This window comes from Drosophila subobscura, chromosome A (genome assembly GCF_008121235.1).
Source record: "Drosophila subobscura isolate 14011-0131.10 chromosome A, UCBerk_Dsub_1.0, whole genome shotgun sequence".
NCBI classification, from domain to species: Eukaryota; Metazoa; Arthropoda; class Insecta; order Diptera; family Drosophilidae; genus Drosophila; species Drosophila subobscura.
In genome coordinates, this window is record NC_048530.1 from 9,478,040 (window position 1) to 9,504,376 (window position 26,337).

General features: G+C 41.3%; 1 protein-coding gene across 3 annotated transcripts; it reads right to left on the minus strand.

The window, feature by feature from the left end:
• LOC117903672 (serine/threonine-protein phosphatase beta isoform) lies at positions 1-26,158 on the minus strand. Of its 3 annotated transcripts, none has more exons than XM_034816004.1 (6): positions 26,154-26,158; positions 24,762-24,824; positions 1,961-2,308; positions 1,559-1,902; positions 1,347-1,481; positions 1-1,288 (listed from the first exon to the last, which is right to left on the minus strand). In XM_034816004.1, exons 2-6 carry the CDS (start codon positions 24,811-24,813, stop codon positions 1,175-1,177), a joined length of 993 nt encoding a protein of 330 aa, XP_034671895.1. In that variant the 5' UTR covers positions 24,814-24,824; positions 26,154-26,158; the 3' UTR covers positions 1-1,174. The 3 variants fall into 3 exon arrangements, with proteins under 3 accessions (XP_034671895.1, XP_034671893.1, XP_034671894.1); XM_034816002.1 differs by lacking the exon at positions 26,154-26,158 and adding an exon at positions 22,318-22,716 and having other exon boundaries at positions 24,762-25,427; XM_034816003.1 differs by lacking the exon at positions 26,154-26,158 and having other exon boundaries at positions 24,762-25,421.
• Between the last annotated feature and the right edge of the window lie 179 nt (positions 26,159-26,337).

The window sequence follows — 26,337 nt, forward strand, 5'->3', positions numbered from 1 at the left end:
TTTGTTTGTGTGTGAGGCTAAGGTTAAAGTTAAAGTTAGGTTGGATTTTCGCTAGGTATTGGTATGGATTCATGGGGAAAACAAGCCTCGAGTCGAGTGTCCTTAAATGCCCATTAACCGGTTAGCAGTTAACAGTTTTCGCGTCACTTAAACATAGTACAACGCAAAAATATATGTTTAAGTATATAGAATATAATATTGAATTATCTCTGTTTAAGGTTTAGTTGCTTTTTCTTTGTTTATAAGTAGTATAGTTTAGGCAATAAATTAATTAAATGACAATGACAAAAAAAAAATCAAATAAACAATAGAACATCATCTACTATTCGTATTCCTAAGTAAATAATAAATAAAATACACACACACACACGCGCACAGCGTACAACTGTATTAAGCTTAAGTGGTAGATAATCCTTCCTTTTATTTTCATAGTTTGTATATAATTTTTTTTTTTACTTTTTCTTGTTTATTTTTGTTGTTGTTGATCAACTTTTGTAGGAAAAATTTGTAATGCACACACTTATGTAGACGATAACTGAAAAATGGGTGGATCAAATTGAAGCTAGATTGGGTTTTGGGTTTGGTTCGTGGAAATGAAGGAGTGGATAGCATCTAACTTACAATTTTGCATTTAGTTTTGCTTTCGATTTCGCATTCGCATTCGTTTGCTTTTGTAGTTAAGTGTAGATTTAGAAGTACACCGATTATAGTATATGTATGTAGTTTACATTAATGTGCCTATATTTAAATTCATGGCTTAACATCTCTGTACTTTTTAATTTAGATAGTTTTCTGAATTTTCGGGACTTTCAATTGTGATTGGGTTTTCATATACTATTGGTATGGGTAAAGGGACAGTCAACAAAGAATTTTGAATTCACACATGATTATTGATAGCGATAGATAGAATACAAGTACAGTTGCATAACACATGCACGTTTATCCATATGCACATAGAGAGAGAGAGATGGATGTTAACAATTATTTTCCTTCTCCTCTCTCTCAACACTCTCTCACTGTAGATTTTGACATTTTCGATTTTCAATACATATAAGTATATATATAGAATTATGTATTTATATGTATACAAGTGTTTTCTTTCTGTTTGTTTGGTTTTTTTTGTTTTGTTTTTGTTGTTGTTGAACCTTTAAGGAAATGGAAGCGGATGGATATATTATTTCTTCTTATTGGTCGCCAGCATTGGGGCGCTTCGCTGCGGTGTAGTGGGTCGTGACGAGTTCATTCCACTGTACAAATACTTTGCCTTCTTCTCGGATGGTTTCAATATCTGAACAAAGGGTAAACAGACATTAGAGGTTTAATAAGTTTCATAATAAATATCCCACCTGAAATGAGCACATGAGTGTGTCGTCGACGGTCATCATGCCACCAGCATTATCGAATTCGCCGCAATAGTTGGGCGCCGAGAATAGCGTGACCAGCTGGCGACGTGCAAAGAACTCGTATCCATCCTCCACAACCTGAAGAAAGGCACACAAGCAAACACAAAGTCGGATAATTATCAATTAAATAGAAAGATGGCTGCTCGGACACTCACCTGATGCGCACGACAAATCAAGTCAAGCTCGTGGCGATTCAAGAACTTGGAAACCACATCCACACCGAATGTAAAGCTCACACCACGATCGTTCTCGCCCCAGCCCTGTACATCCTTGTCGGGATCACTCCACAGCAGATCGCACAGGAGCCCAGTGTCCGGAACGTCTGTGGGCCGCATTAGGCGTCGAATTTGCTCCATTCCCTGCAGATCGGGACTGAGGCCGCCGTGGCAGCAGAATATCTTCTCATCGATGATGGCGGCCACTGGCAGACAGTTGAAGCAGTCTGTGAAGGTCTTCCAAAGTTTTACATTGTAGCGGCGCTTACACTCATCATAGAAGCCTGAGTGGGATCGTAAATATATGAATAAATCTTACAAAATGATAATCGATGCACTTACCATAAATTCTGTTAATACTGGCACACTCATGATTGCCGCGCAACAAGAAGAAATTCTCCGGGTATTTGATCTTGTAGGCCAACAACAGACAGATGGTCTCCAGCGACTGCTTTCCCCGATCCACATAATCGCCGAGGAACAGATAGTTGGCGGCCGGCGGGAAGCCACCATACTCAAACAGCCGCAATAGGTCTGTGTACTGGCCATGGATGTCGCCGCAGATGATCAGCGGTGCCTCCAACTCCAGCAGTATCGGCTGTTGCAAGAATATCTCGCGCGACTTCAGACACAGGCCGCGCACCTCCGCCTCGGTCATCTGCACCTGTTTGCCGGTACGACAGCTACGCACTGCAAAATGGGTTTTGGGTGGGAGGAAACATTCAGTTAGTTTTGTTTTGGAGCTGGCCTGCAGATCGTACTAGTTATGAGTAGTTAGCATATACACAGAGAGATATGCATGTGTGTGTCTGAGTGAACTCTAGCTTAACCTAAGATTTAACTCTGGCAATAATACACAGAGGAGTACGGATACGGATACGGATACGGATACGGATATGGGTACGCGGACGGGGGACAAACGAGCACGAAACGAAACGAATCGACAGACAGAGAGAGGACAAACAGTATGACAAATGACGAAGAAGGTTGATACATACATACATACATATGTATGTACTTACATATGTGTAGGTTGAATGGAATGAGATACATACATACATATGTATGTATGTATAACAATGCCACAACAAATGCTTGCCTACTTTGTGGCGCATTATGAATGTGCACTGGGTGGGCGACGTCCGACCTTCAACGGAGTCAGTCTCTGCCGCTGCATACATGTGTATGTATAAAAATATGATTTATGTATGTAGATATGTTGATACATTTGTGTGTATGCAAAAAAAAAAAAGAAATGTGCAACTGCTGCATGTGGCCCATTCTTTTGTTCTGTTCCCTGGATAATTGCAAGTTGTCTCTGCTTGAAGACGATTACGGGTATCAGATCCCTCTCCCTGACACTTTCCTGCAATTAATTTTGTGCAGTTCTATCCCCCACCAAGCCCCCAGCCCCATCCATTCACGAACAACTAGGTCGCATCTGTGTGCGTGTGCAGACAAAAATTTAATTAAATTTGCATATCCCCCCAAAAATGCTGTCCATGCGAACAGAGACCCAGAGCCCAAGAGACCAGGGCGACACACTCCTCCTCCCCTGGAAAGTTGTGTGCCAAATCTCGATTTGGGTCGAAAGCTCCGCAGCACTGCCCCAAAGGACCAGAAGGATCTGCAGCCGGATGTGACCCAAGTGAGAACTGTGCGGGTGGGTATGGGCTGTGGGGTGTGCGGACTGCAGGATGGTGCAAGGATAACAAAACCGTTGCCCCAAAGCATCAGGAAATGCACTTTGCAGCAGATGTGCCTCCCATTCCTGGCAAATGGTTAATTTAAGTTATCGCCCACCACTCGAGATGTGTTAAAAGTCCTTTGCACTTGCCATTCAATGGAATTGATTGGGTGTCGATAAAATAGCTGTGGAAAATGTGCGTTCAGTAAACAGTAAAGAAACTGGAAACTAGAAGGCAGGAAAAACTGTGGTGACATAATGTCAGAGTCGAAACAAACTAGATTCGAAAGCAAAGACATTTAAAATTTTAAAACAAGCCGAATGTATTTTAAAACGAGAAGGGACGTGTGAGACGCTTCTTACGCGTCACAACTTTTATACCCGGCACTCAGTACTACATCTGCACTTTAGCGGTTAGAGGCAGAGGCCGCACACTGCAGAAGCAGAGTGTGAATGAGAGAATGTGCAAAAAACAAATATAAGCTGCGGGACAGGGTGGGTTTAGCCACTGGAAATTAATTTCTTTATTCTGGCTATAATAATGATCCAATCGGATCCGATTCGATAGATAAGGTCATTCCCTACGGAATGGCGTTTTTAGTTTTCTTTTACCTTTAAAATTGTAGGTTTGGGAGATTTTCGCCCTTTGTGGGCGGAAGGGGGCGGGGCTAATTTTTGAAATACACTTGTAACAGTGTGAGCATACAGAAGTCTAGATGCAAAATTTGGTGGCTCTGCTTTTATTGTCAGACAGACAGACAGACAGACGTAGACTCGGCTATTGATGCTGATTAAGAATATATAGACTTAATGGGGTCGGAAAAGTTTCCTTCTGTGCGTTACATACAACCGTTATTCGCACAAATACAATATACCCTATTTACTCTTCGAGTACCGGGTATAAAAATAATTCACAACTCTGCTACTCAAATAGTGTTTAAATCCATTTTTGAATTTTGTGAACATATAAAAGAACGTGTAAAGATATGGCAAATAATTATAAGATTTTTCCTATGAATGCATTTGATAGTGAACGCAGTTGCAAAATTAGCATAGAGCTTTCATGGGTGATGGACTTAAAGATTCTAAGAATTAATGATCACAATAGCTCCCCTACAAAATATATACATTTATATTTCTACAGACCATTGATATATTATATCTTCCATTTTGTGCAGACGTTCTAGCGTCATTCATCATTCTGTATAATCAGGGCAAAAACCTTAACAGGAGATGCCAGAAGGACGTGGGGGGCAGTTAATCAAATGCGAAAATGCGGGGCAAAGTTCATTTTTCGTGAACTTTTTTTGTGTTTGCACTCAGCTGCTGCAAGCAGCATGTGCTTAGCATTCGCATTAGCATTAGCATACAGTTCCACAGCCCCTCCGCCTCATCCCACCCACATTCCCTTTCCCATTCTGCGGCGTCCTGGGAATCCCGGGCACTCCAGTCAGCGGCAGAACGGACGAGGATGAGGGCAAAGGAGTTCCACTCGTAAATTATGCAAGTCAAAAGGGGTTCATGCACTCTATCTTCGTGGTGGAAAAGTGGAATCCATTTATGTTATGCAAAAGCTGCGACAGGTCTTAAGAAAAAATCTGTTGCATTTTCTCTCTCTCTCTACCTCTCGGATTCCGCATAATTTAAGGGCCCTATAGTAGAAGGAGATGCCAGCGTAGGTGGCCAAAAGTTATCCCAAAAGATTTACTTTCGCTGGCGCATAAATTTTATTAGCAACATCTGCTTTTGTCTCATGATTATTCCACTCGACAGTCTGTTGGGGGCGGGTTTATCATAATATTCCGTAGGCTTTTTGAATATTTTGGGAACGGTGTGTGTATCAGCAACAGTATTCAGTTGAAATATCGCACCACAATTTGAAAATCAAACACTAGCGAAGGCAAACAATTTGCAACCGGAGCATGGCTAATTTGCCATTTGTGTTCACTGTGACTTTTATTGCCTAAAAGTCTCTGCACAAATGGTCTCCTCCGTTTGTTAATGGATGCCGTCGCACTCTTGAGTCTCATTTGTGTTGGTTTTCCATCTTCACGGAGTCGAACGAATGCAGTTCCGTCCGTGAGTTGCGTGAGTTGCAAATCACAGCGCTACCACATGTCGCATTTTCTTGTCTGTCGCTGGAATATTGGTGGCATGACATGACACACATGCGGCAAAAAAAACACACAGCGGAAGAGAGACAGAGATATCGAAAGAGATGATAGATAGCAGTAGAAAGAGAGAGGGAGAACGAAAGTGGGATGCTTGCTTTATTTTTCATTTTTATGCAAATTTCCGCAATGTTCCACTCGGCAATCATTCTGCCTCCTGCCGCCTGCCTCCCACCCGACCCTCCCTTTCTGGCTGTCAGGCATTTGTCAGCATAAAGAAGAGATCACCAAGGGGTTGGGGCGAGGTTGGGGCATTAAGGAGGTAGGTGGTGGGGCGGCTGGGTGCCTGGGTGGTTGGGTGCCTGGGTGGTTGGGTGCCTGGGTGGTGCCATAACATTATGCGTAAGCAAAAAAGACGCGCATGTTTGTTTTGTTCATGCATTTTACATGAGGAGACGATGACGCAGAGCATCACGTAACATTTAGCATGTGACTTCTACAGGAGCTGTTGTACTCCTACCCCTTCCACCACACGGGATGTGGGGCATTGTGCAGCATCCAACTTCCGGCCTCATCTGCTCCTGTCACATCTCTAACTGGTTCATCACGATTAACAGTTCTTCGCATTTCCCCCCACTATCTCCATCTCATCACTCTGAAGCCTATCATCCTTACCGTTCCCCTTACCATACCCTTCCTCTTATTACCCGTTTCCCATCTCCCGTCTGTTGTTTTTTACTTTTTCTGATTTGAAAATGAATGGCGCAGGATGTGGGACTGGTGTCAATGCAACAGTTTGATGGCATCCATCCACAGATAACTTTCGCTGTTGATCCCTCATGAAATCTGGGATACTCATATTTTTCCCCCAGAGAATAACATCTATAATAATCAGAAGCTCAGCCTGGTAAGGGTCTTTAATAAAGGAGAAATAAAGAGCAGCCACATCTGAGAGTTTTATCCTCAAAAACTGATCCGACGTTCCTCCCAACAGCTTTCATTCATTAATCTTCCAACGAAATTCATCATTTTTTTCCCCTTTGGCTTTATCCACTGAAGACTTTTGATGGAGTCGCAGGTGTCGGCACTTTGTGGCCACCCCACAACCCCTCCCACACATGCAAGCAACGAAGGAGACTCTGTGCCTGCCATTTTATGACCCGATTAACTCTCAGGGGCCCAGAGCCGGAAAAAGTGGAGCAGCCGCTGCCAGAAGTTAAACATTTTCCCTGCCCCATGCCCCGTGCCCAATGCACCAGTGCCACGGCGTTTCAGAGGTAGCAAACTTTGGAGCTCAGCTTCCGCTCAGCAAAACTGAATCTAGAGATGAATCTGGGGAGCAGGGGCTGCAGGGGAACTCAACTGAATGAAAATGTTAAGCCATTTAGATAGGAAAACTGCCGAGAGATGAAACTTTGTGGACACACACACACAGTGGGCGGGGCAAAGAGAAAGATAGAAAGACAGAAAGACAGTGGGGAGGGGGCAAAAAGTTTAGCGAGAGTAAATTAAGTGCAGAGAATACTTTTTGCCCCCACCCAGAATGCAGAGGCAGGATGGGTGGGTTGACTCCAGAGGGTATTCCCATACGGATTTCTGGGCTAAACCAAAGTCGGTGCCGGTGCAAAGGGTTTTCGGTGGATCATCAGCAACGCCACCCCCACATACCCCACCAAGAGATCCCAAGGGATGTCGGTACATACCCAAACGGATGTGAAGACGTTCTGTAAATGACTGCACTTGTAAATTATAGCAATTGAATGCATTCATTTAATCAAATGTCTCTGAAAAAGTTTTTGAAAAATTTCCATCTTTTCTCTGCCATAACTTTACCGTTGAAATTGCCTTTCAGTTCAACAATCAAACCGTTAATTCATTCGGACACCGCACAAAAGTAGGATGCCATCAGGCGGCCATGCTTTCAGGCCGCACCGCAACTGGGATACTATTTTCAATTTTAATTTTCCATCGAATATGTGCGAAGGTAAGCTTAAAATTTAATTAACAGGTTGGTCAGCCATGGCAACACGGACAGGGCTACGGGCAGGGCCACACACAGGTCCACCACCCAATAGTAATTTTCTCTGTGTGATGAAATGTTTTCGGGGCAATGCGGATATGGACCAGGATCAACTAGAACTCTGGGCTCAGGCCTCCTTCATGACCTTTGGCTTTAATGCTTTGACAAGCACAAAATTTCCATTCCTTTTACACTGTTCTTGCTGTTGTTGTTCTTATCCATTAAGTGCTATGCCCCGGCCTGGGCTTAGTTGCCACCGTCCTTTTTGCGTGCTCAAGTTGAAATTCGAGCAAATGAAGCAAAAGATAGCAACAACAACAGCCAACAGGCAACGAATAATGAACGCCTTTGGGCCAGGACAGGGACAGGCCAGGGCAGGCCAAGCCAGGCCAGGGTTGCCCGTCCGTTGATTAAGGACAAGTGCAAGAAAATCTCATTTGAAATTTCCCATTTTCCCTATTGTGCATTGCCCTTTATCCATTTTCCCATATTCATTGCATACCGACCGCTTGGGCGCCGCCAAAAATCAGACACAAATTTCATATGCGAATTGGTTCCGTAAATGTTTCCGTTTTCCATTGACCCACTTGGTTGTTGGTTACGGTGAGGGGCCTTCGTATTTCCTGTGGGCATAAAATATTGCTTCAAGCGCACATCCACATCCGAATTGCATTTCTATTCAAATAATTTTCGTAATTATTCGCTTTTTTGTGAACAAGAAAAATTCCCAAAAGAGATTCGAACCTTTTCAACCGGTTAGAACTTAACCGTTTACTTCGGTGTTTATCAAGTGTATTAAATATATGGGAATTAGGGGAAAAAGTCGCGAAATATATGCCGTTTCCAACTTAAGCGTTTCGGGGAATTTTAACTGGTTAAAATGTAAAGGCGATAATTCGAAATAATATTATATACATTTACGCCAACTGTGCTAATAAATTGTTTTTAATGGGTGCCCCGAAGAAGAAAAGATTTCCTTTCCATCAAGCAAATGGTTGTGCACGAAACGGAAATGGTTTGATCGAAATCATTGTTCTTTAATATACGACATGAAGCAACCAAGTAGAGAGTGGATGGGTGATGGCACTACCTCCCGCCACCCTAAAATACCTTTAATTTCAGACCCAGAACTTGTAATCCAAAATGCAAATTTTGCCACTCCTGCGTGGAAAGGTGATTCCGTGATTTCAAGTGATTTAGCCAACACAAAAAACCAAACTCCTAAAGGAAAAGCGGTCGAAATCAACTTTCGTAAATACTTCCGTTTAACATTGACCCAGAAATAGATGGGGTACGGGAGACTGGTGTCTAGTGTTTTGGGAGGGGCACCTGGAGGGTCCCAAGCTAATTGGCTGACCAGAAAAAGGAAAAAGGGCTAAGAGCGAAAGAAAAGTTCGCTCAAAAGTTACACCAAAAACGAACCGGACAGCACCAAATGTGATGATGGCTTGGGGGGCAGCACGCATTAGGTAACCAAGGTACCAACCTCCACCTCCACCACCATACCCTCGCCCAATTACCACAAATTCACACAGCCCTCAGCCCTCAGCCCTACCCTATTTAAGCACATTAGCGCTGATTATAACGGCATTTACATCACAGCTAAACATTTTTGAGGGTTGCACACATGGCGTATGCGTAGTCCTCACCAAAATAACAAAAAAAATGCAGCACACAGTCGAATCTCTGATCAGCAATTGGTCTTTCTAGGGGAATAATTGTAAATGAAATTGACCAGAAAACTCTCGAAAACTGAAAACCAAACAAAGTGGAAATTAATTTTGCCTGCAACAGTGATGATTTGATGATGGGGTAATGGGGTGATGGGGTAATCGGGTAATGGGGTAATTGGAATGGGGAGATTCTTCTAAAAATACCACGAAAAGATGTACGAATACGAAAGTATACAAATTATTGCCCCAAAATGAGTTCAAATTCGGATTTTGAGGTAAGGAAAAAGTATGAGATAAAGAAAGGTACATACAGACATACTCGAAGTGTGGCTGTAGAATTCGGAGAATTTTAAATTAATCGATTCATATTTTTATGGCGATATCAACTACAAAATAAATCGATTCAATTTTCGTTGTAACGAAAATATGAACATATACAAACCAACAGTAAATAATTGCATACATATATTGGACTGAACTAAAATCTGTAAATTGTAGACTGCAATTTTCTCGAGGGGTGGAGTTCAACAAGAAATATAGCACAAGAACTTAACACAACAGTCCCACAACCCACTTTACAAGCTGAATGAATGCTGCACTGATAATGGTTGATTAACTTTAATGTCTGGCTGGGATAAATCAGATCAAACATAAATATATTCCATTCATTTATCAACTGCAATTACCTATATATGCATTATGTATGTACACATAATACAGTCGAAATCCAATCATTAGTTTAATTGTAAACGGAATAAATACCTTCATTTAGGGGACTACCACCAAATCGTAGGCTTAAAATATTACAAACAACACATGGGAGCCCATCCATGATTGTATTCAAGTGAAGGACCTATTCAATTGGCCAATTACCATTATTACTAAGAGCTAACAATTACCGGGATGATTGCTCTGTAACAGATAACCCACAAATCCACTTACATGTTTAATGGAAATGGTTTAATGGCAAAGACATCACGGTACGTTGCCTTGGGCTCTCCTTGGACTAGAAAATCAAAATCTAATCATAAGCATTAAATATTTAACGAAAACGCATTGCGTATCCGGGAAAAAGCTTCGTAACACCCGCGTAAAGTGGAAAAGTAATAGGAAAATCTCAAACGAATCGCAATCCGAAATTCAATCGAATCAAAGTGAAAAGTGCACAGAGAACAGAGAAAATTGTTGCCCCACCAGCAGTAGCAACAGCAGCAGCACTTTCCAACTCATTTCGTAGAGTAAAATTGAAATTGAATCGAATGAAATTTGTGCAACTTTTGGTAGACACTGTAAGCCATTCGAGGCATTGCACATGGAAGGAACACTCATCGACTGATGGACGGAAGGACGGACGAACAGACTGACTGTACATGTGCCTTCCACACTTCAGTGCGTACCACGTTGCGTATGCGCGCTATTTATAAAAATCAATTTTCTGACTTGGCAGCAAAATCAGCAAACAGAAGCCGAAACAGCACCAGCACCAGAAGCGGCAAAAAGCAAACAAACACACAAGCAATGAAATAAATAAATAATACTGTTTAAAGCATGGCCATAGCGGAAAAAGACAAAGACAGAGAGAGAAGTCCACGCCATATGGTAAATGGGGAAATCCGAGAGGGGAAACAACTTGAACCGAGTCTAAGGAGAGAACAAAAAATCTTCTTGACCTTAACAACAGAGGAACGCTTAACATAAGAGCAACAACATTGAATACTTGCAACTGTTAGGCGGGGGAGAGTATGAGCTAGAAATTCACAGGATACAGGAGAGAAAAATATGGAAGTTCAGGCATAATTTTAGGAATATTTCAGGGGAGGACAAGGTAAGAGGATGTTAGCCTTTAAATCCACGGAATAAAACACAGCACAATGCTAGAATCACAAATATTTCATATATTGTTCTGTGAAGGCAGGGCGAAGTCTTCATTCTGGCATGTATGTACATATGCAGGGAATATTTATATATTTTCATATTTTCATGTGTACCCACCATATGATATTCTGTGTGGAAAAAACACAGATATTGTTTATGGAAAACACACACACAGACACACAGGCACACAGATACAGAAACATTTTAGATGACTCCGCCATACGGTCGGTAAATGCTATTCAAATGCAAATATTATGATTTTACGAATACCGTTGCCAGTGGAAATCTATTAACTTATGCGCATACGAGTACAAATGTACGAAACTTTTTACACACATAACCATATTTCGGGCATGTTTTCCTTCCTTTTTCCTTTGGCTTGTTTGCCTACCCACCGCCGGCGTCTCTGCTGGCATGCCACCGCCTCCTGCCACACGCATTGGTAGTGAGCGGCAAACAATGACAATCCGAAAAAAGTTTTCAGCGCGTGCAACAACAACCAAAACGAAACAGAAGAAACAGCGGGAGGAGGGGCGGCGAAAAAACTAAAAATCTTATAAAATAAACATTTATTTTTAGCATACAGCATTCGGTGAATGTTGTTGCTGTTGCTGTTGCTGTTGCTGTTCTTTTTGCTGTTGTTTTTGCCACATTTTGTGTGTGTGTGTGTGTGTGTGTATGGGGTTTTTTGCTGGCAAATTGGAAAATGGAAAACACAAAAGAAAAGCAAAAGGCAAAACGAGCAAGAGCAGGGCATGGCATGGTGCTCGGACAGCCGGACCGAACGATGGCATTTCTCTGCCTCTTTCTTCCACTCTCTCTCTCTCTCTCTCTCTGCCTCTTTCTTAGCGTGCGATCGATTCTGTAAGTAGTGCTGCCCCTCTCAAACCCCGCTCGTCTCTTCTCTCCTCTCCTCAGGTCTGCTCACCTCACCTCCTTCTGCTTCCTGCCTTCTGCCATTTTTCCAACATCTGCACTCATTTGGCTTTGACTCGGACGCTGTCGCCCGTTGGCCATTTATCGAGCGGTGCAACGTTAGGGCTATAACCAGCGAAGGAATGCCTAATGAATCCCCCCAACCACAACGCCAGCAGCACGAGTCCGCGGCTAAGCCATTGGGCTGATCGACCCAAAGGATTGCCTGGAAAAGAACCAAGCGGAATGGTTGCTGGAGAGGAAATATTTTATGTCTTCTGTTTTATTGGTGAACAAAGTTTTGGGTCTGTACTTCATTTGGGCCCCGCAACGAATATCCTTGAAGGTCGTGTTGTTAAGCAACTAAAAGTCTCACTGAGAGACTCCTTTAAGATTGTGTCTTTGAAAATGCTCTCCACTGTTTCATTCTTTCAACTTAAGAGAACATTTTCTTTGAAATGCTGAAACCCCCTTTCTGAGAATTGTATCCACTGCAAGTAATATTTCTTCTCAACTTAGATTCTTAGCAACGAAATTAAACTTTATATTTGCTTGCTGTAATATTACTATGATTTCTGCTGTGCGGAATGTGCAAAACCAGAGGAAAACTTTCAAGGGATTCTTCATCGTATATCGTATAAAACGTAGAAAAAGTGTGGGTGGGGTTGGGGGTGCTGCATGTGGATGTGCGGCTGCCTTCTACATCTGCGAGTACAAATTCCATTTTATTTACTCGAAGCTTTTGCTTAATTAGCGACTCGTTATGATTGTTGTCATGGACGCCAGGCGGAAGCTTTTGCCAATTGTTGGCCAACCCGAACACCGAACACCCACCGACAGCCTTCCCCCGTCTTGGGCTGATTCATGTGTTTCTCTCTTTTTCTCTCGCACTGCGTCTCTGTTTTCTGTTTCTGTTTTTCTTACTTTTTATTCCATTTTGTCCGCTGTAAGCGCTTTTCCAACTTATCTTATCGCCAATAATTGGAAGACACACACAAACGCAGAACGACCTTAAAAATCGTCATTCATTCTCCCCACATTTAATACAACAACAGAACATCCAAAACAACAGCCACAACGGGGAGGAAAAGACCGAGTCAATCAATACCCTCACAAAACGACCGAGACAGTTCGACAAAATGAAAACTTTTAAATATTTTAGTTGATCATCTCTGATTAAAAAATCAAAAAATGTCAAACATAAAGTTGTAATTTTCTTCGAATATTTCCGCTAGTTGGCACTCGGTACTCCTGCTCCTTCGATCACTTTTCTAACAGGAGCCGATCATTCTGTCAACTAATGTCCGATCACCATTCAATTTTTTCAGTTAAACGTTTGATCACAAAGTAGAAGAGAAATTAGTTTGAATGCTAATAAACGCAGTAATTATTATTAGTCGAAAATGTTACAAAAGATATGCTCGAAAGTGTTTTACTCTCGCTGCAAGGGTATAACTATATCGAGAATAGCAACAGCAGCAAGGAAGCAGAAAGACAGCGACAACACATCTACTTTTGGAATGGTAATACATGGCGTATGAGTAATGGAGTGCTTCTACCATACGAGCACTTTCTTGCTGTGGTTTTTGCTCCGTTCTCTCGATTCGATTTAATTCCATTTTCATTTCCATTTGACTGGAGGTCATCGATTAACCCAATTTGCTTTTGCTTCTTGCGCCAGCCGTCGCACTTCCGTGGAAGATCTTTTATCAAATTGAGTGAAATTTATGAATGACCGACAAATGGTATGCAGCTTGAGTTCAAACTGTTTCACTTTTGTGGTGTGTGCCCTTTCAAATCTTTGGATTGTTTACAATAGCCTTAAAACTATAGCAAACCAATGTGGATGTACATTCATTTCCTCAATGATCGTGTAGATTCCATAGACACAACTCTTGTGTTTATTTTATATTTAATTATTTGGTTAAAAGTTTGTTTTTACTTCTTTCACATCCCCAGTCCTTATTGCGATACCATTCTCGTGGTTTTGTTTGTTTTTCTCAGTACTTTGCACATTCCACCTCCACTCAATTATTCTTGTCTGCCGCAGCTGTTTAAACAATTGGACATGGAATCCCTTGCTTGGCAAACAATTGTGCAAACAATTTGCATTGACTATTTGCTAATTAAGAATCATAACACTAACAAAACAACAACCAGGTGCCACCCTCTATACGAGTCCTTACTTTTGTGTCCATGAAAATAGAAGCAACAATTTTTCTCTGTTCTTTTAATGCCCTTTCAAGGATGACAACCCCTCCGATCTGTATGGAGGAACATATGATAGTTTTTTAATACATTTCAATCTAAACTCACTAAGAGATCTTTGGTATTCCAAATAGTTTCCTTTCCCTTGATGTGTTTACTATTCTCCAGCCTGAAGGCCTTGTTTCTCTGGCAATTAAACATTAATTTTACAGTAAGATTCAGCTCGGGCTACAATTTCTAATCTGTTTTCTCTAAAAATATAGAAATTTGCACATATTTAAGGGAAGCATTCTCTCACATAGCGTTGTCCCCAAAAGTTAACCTTCCATTTTCTTGTTTTCTCATTGAATTTTCACATTTTGTCGCTGTTTAATTTTTCAACGTCACATTCAGGCGACAGCTCAGGGTGAGAGTGTGAAAGTCGTGGGAGGGGAGGTGTCTTATGTCCCTGTATCCAGGGTGGTGCTGCCCTTCCCTGTGGTGTGATGTGGCACGATGCGGTGATGTGTGGGTGCAACCTTAGCCTGTCGTTTAGCCAGGGACAAAAACGATTGAAATTCCATGTCATATTTCTTCTCGTTCAACTTTTGTCGAGGCACTTCAAGAATTCTCTAGATGAAAAAATGTTTCATTCTTCGGAAGCAAGACGGTTCGCTTTCAGTTGAAATTTAAGGGTTACAAAAATAGGATATTTAATGTCCCTTGCCTCCTTACTCCATTCACCATTCAAATTCTACTCTTCCGTTTTTGGCTTTCGCACATTTGATAATGGGCGCTCCACCCCGGAACTCCCCCATTAGCTTGCCATTACCTGGCCACTCCCACTTTTCTCTGATGTTTGTGTGAAAGTAGGTGGCTCCTCGGGGGCTGCAAAGGCCTCTAAAGGTCAAGGTACATGGCTTTCTTGACCGAAAACTTTTTTCTTTCTTCAATTTTTGATATAAAAATAAGCCCAGAAATGCTTTAGAAAAAAGTTATATTCATTGCAGACACGTGCCGGGGGGTTTTGGGCGCCGGAGTCATGTGGGACAGGTTGTAGGGAAGTAGGCGCAAAGTTGAGCAATGACTTGGCGGTAAACTGGTGCAAGGTCATCTAACAAGTAAATAAGAAAAGTGCCAAGAGTATGTGTGATTGGAAATTTCTATTGAAACTTGGCTGAGTCCATGACAAAAGAAAGAAGGAGAGACGAAAATAGAGGAAAATAAGATAACAACATCACGATAGACGCTGTAAATAAGAAGCCAAGAGGTTTCGGTAGAATTGTATTTAAATTGTTTAATACGAATTTTAATTTTAAGGACATTCGGAAATGATTTTCAAATCATTTGTTCTTAAGGCACGTTTCAGTGCCACACTTCCTCTAAAACACACTAGGATGTTGGGATTGGCTCAAAACTCCCTTTTTCTTGTTCAAAAATTTGTTGATCATATTCTGATTTGCTATAATTTTCAATCTTGTTATGCTTCAAGCCCTAATTTTGAATTTCCTTGTAAAAATCTACGGTCTGGCTCATAAAAATGCATCCAATCATTGGGTATTCGACACTTCATTTCTGTTTGTCTTTCATTTTGAAGAGAGAAATAAAATCTAAAAGAAATATGCGTCTTAAAATTAATTGAGTATTTTCCACAACTTCTCGATATTTCTCTGGCTGGAATTTCTTGTCCCTTGTGCTGCTGGCCAATTAAAGGCATATTGGTTTCTGTTTTCTTTGCCTGTTGGGACTTTTATAATCGGCTTAAAGTCAGAGAACGTGCTCCAGCGCAATGAAGAAGGGATCTCCGTCCTGCCCCCCGACACACTTTTATATCGATGAAATGCGGGGCCAAGTCATATTTTATGCAGTGCGACTGCTGCGACATTTGGCTCCGACTGACCCCCCTCCCTCTCCACCAGGACTCTCTTCGCGATGGGAAGGAAGGAACTTTGTTGATTTATATTTTCAGAGGGCCGTCTGCGTCTCATGAATGTAGCAAGAGCCATGGGTACATTAAAATTGCATGCACACACACACAGAGTAGAGAAAGGAACCCAGCAACCCAGAGAGATGACGGGAGAGGGAACAGAGTACAGGGGTACAGTCAGCAATTAGAACTACTTAGAAAAGGTGGCAACGCTTGGCTGAACATAACGGAACGGAACGGAACACAGAGTTGCTCTTGACCTAAGTGAAATTACACGTCATGCCAATTGCAATCCCACATTGCGTCCACGTCAGTGTCTGTGTGGGTCTCATAAATCATGGGCAACCGCAAACACACCATCACCAGCACAAAAGTTTTGGAAAAGAAGTGGGGCACAGGGGTTACGTGCTGACCACCCCTTATGACGTCAAAGACTCAAGAGGCGTTAACTGCGTTTTGCGTTTTTGCAAAGGTACGAAAGCTGAAAATTTAAGGCACATACACACACACAAAGGCTTACAAATATGGAACCCTAATTGCAGTGAAAGTTTCCACTGAAACGCCCACTGTCACACAGGTGTGTGACACAGGAGGCGTGACCTTTGGACTACACCTCATGTAGCAAAACATTTAGAGAGATTAATTTAGCTTTTTTTGGGATATTTTTATGTACATATGTACATAAACCACTTAAAAGCTCACAATGATGTGTTGTCAGATGAAAGAAAAAAACGAGAAAATTAAATCAATTCTAAAATCACTTAATTAACTACTCATGAAAGCTATAAAGATCGATGTTGACATCTTCACAGCCCAAAAGAACCTTAATAGCCTCATAAATAAGAAAAAACATACATATGTACATACATATGTTCAATGTAAGTACATATATCATTTTACTTATTCATATTATACTATGACGTACGTAAACACAACATTAGAAATAAGAACCTCGCATTTCAACAAATAAATAAATAAACGAGTTACATGGAAGGTTCAATCTTTCAGAATTCATTTTAGAAAAGATGTTCACGGTCGTGTGCAGTTTTGTATTACAATTTAAAAAAATCATTCCTTTCGCTGGTGGGAGTTTCATCTGCCGAATCCAACGAGAAAGAATAATAAGAAAAGTGGAGGAAGAGAGATAGAGAGCATCAAAAATAACAAAAAGAAAAGAGAGAGCGAGAGAGAACGAAGAGAAAACTAAGCCAAAAGGTCAAAGTATATGTACATATGTATAATCGTGGAGACCCTTTACTAGTCCATCGTACTCCGCTGCTACTCCGTCGTACTTGGGTGTGTTTTTTCGTCAGAGAAAAATAAATGAGAAATTACACTTCTTTTTTTTTGGGTCAAATGGTCAGGTTGTAATACTTACTCCAACGCCACCCCATTCCACTCTATCCCATGGGGTGACCTTCAAAATGTGAGTACACCCACGTACACACACACACACATGTCATTAGCTACAAACATTTTTACGCCTCTGGCAATTCTTGTAACCCCCCATAACCCCTTCCACATAACCTCTCTTTGGCATTCCCTTTTAACAACTACTCTGCCACACTTTGCATTCCTCTTCCTCTGACACTCTTGCTCCCTCACCCTGTGTTTCTTTTTTCCTCTTTTGTCGCTCATTTTTATTCGCCAAGTGCACGCAATGTGACAAAAAGCTTTGTGAGGCAGGCCCGGTTCAAGGGAGGACTTAGAGCCCAGGGTGTGTTACAGGGTAGCGTAAAGGTGTGGCGTTCAACGAAGAAACTGGGTGCGATCTGGGGCTACAAGCTTCCATCGGACAGTGCCAGGGTCAGTGTGAAAATTGGCATTCAGGGATAGTGGTAAAAGGCTACTCCAAGTGGAGCTACAAGCCCAAGAATAGAATCTGCAAAGATGAAGAGTGCAAGAAAATAGAGTAGCAGCCCAAACAAGAGACCAATCAGTGTCCAGGTAGAAAATAAACACAGGAACAGAAATTGGTCCTAAATGTGACCCTTAAAAATGCGAGTACTTACATAACTATGTACATATGTATGTATGTATGTATTTCACATCCAAAAAATATCAGATTGTTTTTTGTAACAAACATCAACGCAACAGATCCCAAAAAAAAATTATCTGGCTACGCGCGACAAGTTGAGTGCAAGGGCGGCAGGGCAGTGCATGGGGCTCATCCACAAGGGTGCAATATGTGTAGTCACAGGTGCCACTTGTGGACACTAGTGAGAATTATGGTGTCATATCATATAACAGCCGCGTTGTAACTCTCTTAAAAATAGAAGAAAGAAAGAAATGCAATGGCAGAGCAGAGTAGAGCAAAGCAGAGAGGAGAGAAAGGGAAGTAAAATCGTAATTAAAAACATCTACGGTTTTTGTTGGAATAACTGTAACAGTAACTGCTGCGCTTACTGCCTTAAAAGTACACAACACTCAGAGAAATTGATTCCTAAATGTCTAAAGATGAACCAAAGAAAAATTGTTTGTAAATGCAAAAATTACTTTAAAATTTCCTATACAAACGAAGCCATTTACCTTAAAAAATTGTATAGGAACAATTTGCTACATTTGCTTAATAAAGAAATTGCCTAAATGTGGAGGAAGATGATATATTTTTTTCAAGTGTGCATTTATGTTCGCATAATTCGAGGAGGCGGTTGGGGGGCTTTTGGGGCTTTTGGGTTCACTGTGCTCAAGCATGCATGAAGCGTACGTTTTGTTGCTCTTTCTATTTTTAATGAACAAACTTTTGTTCCATTCCTGTTTTCTCCCTCATCTTTGAGCACTGAAAGTCGTTCTATTGAGTTGTCCCCCCTCCTCTTTGCTTTTAATCTTAGATTTTGAATGCAATTGCCATAATTTTGGTGTTTATAGCACTCATAAAAGAAGTTACTGAAGCAACAGAGGCATATAACGGAGATAATTGATCAGCAGATCTGCAAACAGAGATAAAATAAAAGAGAGAAAAATACAGAGAGAACGAGAGAGATTCAAGCCGTTTTCATTCATGAATGAAAGAGTTGAGTGACTGAAAACGTGACGATGATCAATTGAAAGATTCGCTCAACAGCTGGAAACGTGAGATCCCATTAACACTCGAAGCGAGAATGGATCCCCTTTTGTTCACAGTTCGGATCAACGTCATTCGTCATTCGAGAATCCAGAATGAGAGAGCAAATAGAGAAGTAGATACCTAATACTTATCTACTGGCTTAACGAGTTACAGGCAAGTACTTAAGAGATCGCATGTGAGAGCAGTAAAATAGTAAATCAAACAGGAGACAACGAGGCTCCGACTCCTAGGGATGGTGCGTGCAACTGTAGTGGTACTCATTACTCACACACACAACACACACACACGTGGGTACACATGTGCCCAAAAGTCAATAGTAAAAGCTAATCAAAAAGCACTTAAATGGAAATAGAGGCGCATTAGCAAACCAAAGAAAGAGAGAAAGAAAGAGAGAGCAGAATCCTCCTTAGACACGCAATGTTTGGTTACCATTCCTGATCCTATTATTTGCCATTGCCATTTTCCAATTCTCTGCGTCGTTCCCTGCTGTTTCCACTTGTGGTTGTTATTATTATTATTACGAGTATTACGAGTATATGTACCCTGTACGAGAATTGACTCGAGTGAAGGTTATGACATTCAAATTCTATTTTCAATCAGTGGCGCCGCGCCGCACCCCACAACAAACAGACTTGACGAAGATGCCTTCATCCCAATCAACAAAAAATATAAATCAACAATCAACAAAAGCACGAAAACGATGACAATACTGAGTGGCGATGGAACGATTGGAATGGAATGAAATGGACTGACGATGTCGCCCAGACACACAAGAGAAGAAGCCAAAGTAGAAGGAGAAAGAACCAACTCAATTATACAAATATTATACAAACATTAGAAATGCATCAGAAATAACGAAGGATATTTTTCAGAGCAGGGGTGCAGGCACGTGCACGTAAATTGCTGTCACTAGGACAAGGATTGGCGGGCTTGACTCCTACTCTACATACTCGTCGTATATGGGTGGAGGAACATGGGCCTTGGCACACTGCTATTCAAGGCACAAAGAGTGCCCTCAAGAGAGTGACACAGAAAGGGATAGGCTCTAAAGCCCCATACATACATACATATGTACATACATACTATGTACTACTTTATCCCCTCTAACACTCTGCGCGGCAATCAATAACACTATGCAGCCAAAACAATCAAAATTTTAATATGTTTCTAATACAAATTTTGCAACTATTAAATTTAATCTGGTTTAATCATTAGAAATAATCTTCTAATTATTATTTAAAATATTTCTTTATTTCTCAACTTTTTCAAAACCTTTTGTTGGACAGTGTCGTCGCATTTGCGATTGTGTCGAAAGATGGGCCACGGAGGGGGTGGACTAACAGTAGTTGTAACCTTCGTTGAATGCCCTGCTCTGCTCTGCCTCTGGTCTCTTTCTTCGCTGCTTCATTTAGGCAGCACTGCAGCTGATTAGCAGTGCTGACAAATGGGCTTGTTTTAGCATTACATGTGTATTTCGAGGCTTTTTCTCGGCTTTATTACTGCTTTAAAAATATTGCAAAAAGTTTTTTATGTCATTCATGGTGGGAACTTTGTTTCGATGCTTCGTGTGTGAGAAATATGAATGTGAAATGACCAAACATTATTTATAAACAACATTTTCATGATGGCTGGTTGATAAGATAAACTTTGCCATACAAATTCACGAAGACAGAAGAGCAGCAAGCGGGGGCATGGTTGGCTTGAGTCTACATAAGCCAAATTGAAAGCTTATACATTTTTGTTTTTAGCCATTTTTGTGTTATTTTTGGTCCGAATCTAGCTTGTATTGGCAAGAAAATTCTGGCATCACTGCTGATTAGCTGTGTAAATGCTGACGACACAATAACAATAACACGAGAGTCGTCACGTGAATGAACTTGTTTGCACAGGCAGGCACAGACATGCAGAAGGAGAGAGAGAGAAAGAGAAAAGGGCGTCCCAGTCCCGCTATTTGTTTCCGCTTCTGCTTGTCACTGCTGAATATTTCTTTACTTTTAGTTTTCTTACTCATCGTCGCTGACGTTTTTGATACCCTCTTTTATTGCTGGGAGGGAGGGTACTATGGAATCTTTTTTGTTTTCCACGAACTAAAAACATTTATGGTTTATAAAATCGAATAGCTCTGTATTACAATAAATATTTTCCCAAAGGTCCCAAGCGGAGTCTTGTTGTTCGCAATTATCCAGAAAGTAGGAAAAAAAGTGCCGCATTTCATTATAATTCGATATCATTGGTGAGAGTTTTGTTCGCGGGAGTATCATAAATGGTTCACAGTAAAATAAACAAAACCAAAACAAAATAAACAGATAAAACATTTGCTAACAAATCAAATGACAAAATCTATTCAAGGTATGATCCAATCCATCTGCGAGTGAGTGTATTCAGCAAATTCTTTTGCGCCGCCACTCCAACGCCAATCAATTTTTGTCTAGTTTATGATTATTGTTTATCAGCGGAAATTCTGTTTGTGCGCTCCCCACCAACGTGTGTCGCGTGTCGCATTCAACGAGATTCCTTTTGCTTTTTTTGGATAGCAAGTGGCTGAGTCCACCCCCCGCCATCATAGAATTTGATTTATATAATATGCTTCACACATTACAATTTGATGACTGTGGATTTGGCTTCGTGTGAAAACAATTAGATGCAAGCAATTTGGGATTTTACTGTGTGGTTTATTGGGGTTGGGTGTTTGGGTTAGTTATAGTGGGGTTGCATTGCATAACAGAGGCAGGGGATACAGGGGCGGTCCACTTGCGGTCAAGCACTTGGCATTGAAATTGCAATTGCAGTTGTGGAAAAACACACACATTTTTCTGTCACGGAAACTACGGCACGTACACGTATGTACATATGTATGTATGTACATACATATAAGCATATTCTATGGATACTATTAATTCTATGAATCTGAAGCTGTGATTTACACAATTTAAAATATTTAAAAGACAACAACAACATCGAAAGCGATATAGCGCTATGAAATACCCTATGAGATGATGGGAAAGTACAGACAGAAATTACATACAGCACACATCCCTGGGGCTCTGAAGTACAACAAGCGGATAACCCAAGAGATTGCTGACGTGCGGTGATTGGATGGTGTGGTGGAGGAAGGGAGGGGATATTGATTTGGCGCTTGCATTTGCACTTGCAACACACGATGGACTGACAAATTGTGACGATTGATTTGATTGATCATCAGAGAGTGTAATCAAAGAAGGGGGTTTTAGGTAATACCGAATTCGGCGACGAAAAAGTCACGCAATTTCAATCGAGATTTCTTTGGCTCCTCGCGCGGATGATGCACCGTTATTTGATCGCCATCGGCCGATATCATCGTTTCGCTGGGCGGCGATATCGAATACTGTTGCAGCAGTCGGCGCTGCTGTTCGGTCAGATCCTCCAGCGGATCGTGATTGGTGCCAGCGGCCGAACCCAAACAACTGTTGCTGGCCGCGGTAGCGGCAGCGGATGTGCTGGTTGATGACGATGACGTTGCAGCGGCGGTGGTAACGGCAGCGGCAGCAGTAGCAGTTGCGGCAGCAACGGCAACCGCCGCCCCACCAGCAGCGGCCAATTGCTGAGCGATGAGCAGCTTCTGGGCATGCTCTTCGGCCTCTTTTTGTTTTTTGAAATCTTTATGTTTTTGTTTGTCGTTGCACAGATCATACACAGTACAGGTGTACATATATTTATACATATTGTATGCATACATATAGATATAGTATATTATAGAGTTAAATATATAACAAAACCAAAGAGGGAGACAGTAGGTGTTGAGGTAGGAGTGGCTGGGTCCAGGCTGGGTGAAAACTTAAAATAACAACAACCACACACAAACATCCTCGCACAAAGGATTAAGGATTGACTTCGGCAGATTCTGTTCAAATTTGTATCTATAACTTGCAGGATTTTCCAGGGTTTTCATTGTGGATATTTATAGACCAACCTACACCCACCCCTTAACGATGTCAGCGAAAGCGAGGGGTTGGGGATAACGATGATGGAGAAACCGCCCGGCCAAAGTGCCCTAAAAATTCAATTTCATTTTGTAATTTGACAAATGAAATTTTGTACCCAATCCGCCAATTCTGCCGCTCTGATGACACAGGCCTGATGACGCCACATAGTACTATGTACGTGGCGTTGAGTAGATCAAAATTAATGACATTTTTGTTTAGTCAAGGATGTACGGAGGCGGCTGTCATGACCTAGCCTACTTGGTGACCTTGATGCGTCTACCTTTAAGCGTCAACAAATTCTCTTCCTTTTTCATCTCTTTACCTCTTGTAGGGTGTGAAAAAGAAGACGAGGGAAAGAAGAAGAAAACTCATTCCGGAAATGGACAAGAAACCGAAAAAGAGCAATGTTGAAATGCAATTTCCCTGGCAGCCAGAGCTAAAGCTGGATCCGTTCCCTCCCCTCAACCATTTTCTCTACCATATCATCCAACACTGGTAGAAGCGGCTAAAGGGAAAGGCACTAAGAGGCTTAAGCGGCAACCCTAGGAGATGTGGGATGTAAGGTGGCGGCCAGCCGTTGAAAAGTGGGATGAGCAAAGCGGAAGAAGGCAAAAGTGTATGAAAAGGAGAGCAAAAATGTAAACTTTTTAGCGCTTTAACGCTTTCGAGAAAAGTCGCATATTTTTACATACATATGCTAGAAACCCGAATGAAATGAGCGATCCGAGTTGCCAGTCTCCCATCTCTAATGAAAGCCATAAACATTGTCAGCAGTCTTGCAGCTGGAAATTCTCACGAGGCGGCCATCTCTAATGAAATCCATCTAACAGTTAGCATTTCTCCATCTTTTCCAGCTTAACCCTACATCAAAATATGACCTCGCTTTTTGCTGATCCGCTCCATCTCTAACCAAATCTACGTATTTAACGGTAGAAGTTCTGCTCTCTCTCTCTCTTACCTAGTCTCCTTTCTCTACGCCATGACTTTCCTTATCGCACTCATGTGACTCGCATTCTCTTTGTCGTTTCGGGTCTGCTCCCCCCAGTCATTTCGTTTTGGTTCTCTAGTGGGTGCTCTTTTTCTTTTGAATCATTCGCATTATCAGTTTTTCCGTTTCATTGAACAGACGGGCACAATCGTGGCGGTCATGACGTCATCAGATTACGACTCATCAGAGAGTGGCAGTGCGGGGGAGAGCAATAGAGCTCTGTTAAGTGATCGTAACAGAGAGATGCGATGCTGCCTGCTGGCTGTTCTCTCTCTCTCACTCTCTGTTGGGGTTATGTAAAAACTAATGAGACCAGAACGACCGAACCCCCCTTTGGTGGAAATGGAACTTCTGCGACTGCGACTGCTACTGCTGCTGGCACTGGGGCACTGTTATTGTTGTTTGCATTTTTTGTCAGAGAAGCAATGAAAATCAATTAAATTCTTAATTGATTCAAAAGTCAAATTCAAATGGTCAAAGCAGAGGGAGAGACCTTTATGGCAATTTGTTGTTGCGGCTGCTTTTAGTATGCCTGTTGTTGCAATTTAAGCAGCGAACAATGTGCAATAATTGGAAAATGCAATCATTCATTATATGTGGCGCTCTCCCCGCTCGGACACACACACACACACGCACACATAATAATAAATTAAAAAATAGGGAATCAGGAATTGGGATAGTGGGATATTGGGATATATTATTGTAGGAATCGATCAGGGAACGGTACTTACTTTCCAGCAGCCTCTGGATGAGACTATCCACATTCAGATCGAAATCGCCCATTATGACAGCCGCTTCGTTTTTCTTTGGCCACCGCTCAGATGTTTCACTTTTCGTCTAGAAAACGCTGCTAGACCCCGTTCAGATGGTCTTTTTGGGCTAAAATGTTCTTGGCCGCCTGTTTTTTGTTTTTTGGTGGGGCCAGCTGTTCTTCTTAGCAGGCGGTATTCCAATTGGAACGTTTTGTTTTCGTTGTTGGGTTTTGCGTTGGAACGCAACAACATACGCACACAACCGCACCTACACACGGACACACACACGCACGGGTGCCGTGTTAACAACAATCTTCACTTGCTTCAACGTGTGGTGTGTGTGTGTGTGTGTGTGTGTGCTTGTACTTAATTCTTTTCTTATTTTTTGTTGGTTTCCGCAAAAGGCAATTTCACTTTTTGTTTTGTTGTTGCGGCCGCTTCTTGCTGTCGTTGTTGCTGTTGCTGCGTTGCGCGGCGTGGCGACGGTAGTTGTATGCGGGGCGCGGGGGGTGTCACTGATGTTCACAGACAAACAGAAAAAAAATTGCACACTCGTACGCGAACGAGGTCCATTCACTTTTATATATAGTGGCACGATAAAACAATATTACACTTCCAATTTAATTTTTGTGATAGGCAAGCAGTGTGCCCGGAGGTTTACCAATAAAACATACCGTCTGGCCCCACAAAGATACCGAAATATGTATTCTCCTATTCCAATATTATTCCATAAATATACCGAGTAAGATAATATTTCTCAATTTGTATTTTTGATTTAATATTACAAGCTAATTAAGACCCCCAGCGATAACATATATTTTTATTCGGTTGATTGATTATAATTCAAGAAGAGTAGTTTATTTTAATCTCTCTGTTCTCCCTTGCCTAAAAAAAACATGAAGAAAGAGTTTAAAAAATAATTGTTCATAAAATGTTCTATCAAGCTTTTAAAAACACGATTTTTTAATTTCCCACTAGAAAGTTACTGAGAAGAAGGAGGCGTAAAAAATCCACCCCGTTACCAAACATACCATGATCCTCATATTTGCGTTTAAAATGTGAGCTAAAGAAAACCACAGAAATATACCAAAAATACCTTCCGGTAAATGAAATACCGCTAAATGATTTTGATTTGAAATTTCATTTTCTTGTTCGTTATTATAATGTCAAAAAGCCGTTTTGCTTAAATATACCATTATATACCAATAATGGTCAACACCGACAGTGTTCCAATAGAGTTTGCATCTCAAGTCTCTCGAGCGCCCTCTTTTGGTGATAAATTTGGAAAATGCGGATGTATATGTGAAAAAGCGGTCACACTCAGGGTGACCACACTTTTGAAGAAATTTTGACTACGAAAATAAGTTCAACGTATATTTTCGGTATATCGGTATATAATGGTATATTTAATGAATTTCATACGTTTTCAAATTCCCTTTTAGGGATATTATCAAGAATTACGTACGTGGTTACATTTCAATGCTAGTTTTTGAGTTGACATTTTTAGTTTTAACCTTGTTTTGTAAGCAATCCAATAAAAAAAAATCATGATAAC

What these genes read in the sequence shown, in the direction of transcription:
- LOC117903672 (XM_034816002.1), bottom strand. Translation starts at nt 24,813, where the DNA reads ATGGGCGATTTCGATCTGAATGTGGATAGTCTCATCCAGAGGCTGCTG. An exon ending in CTTTTTCGTCGCCGAATTCG is followed by an intron (nt 2,309 to 22,317) that starts GTATTACCTAAA and finishes CCCATTTTGCAG; the next exon opens with TGCGTAGCTGTCGTACCGGC. An exon ending in CACTCATGTGCTCATTTCAG is followed by an intron (nt 1,289 to 1,346) that starts GTGGGATATTTA and finishes CCCTTTGTTCAG; the next exon opens with ATATTGAAACCATCCGAGAA.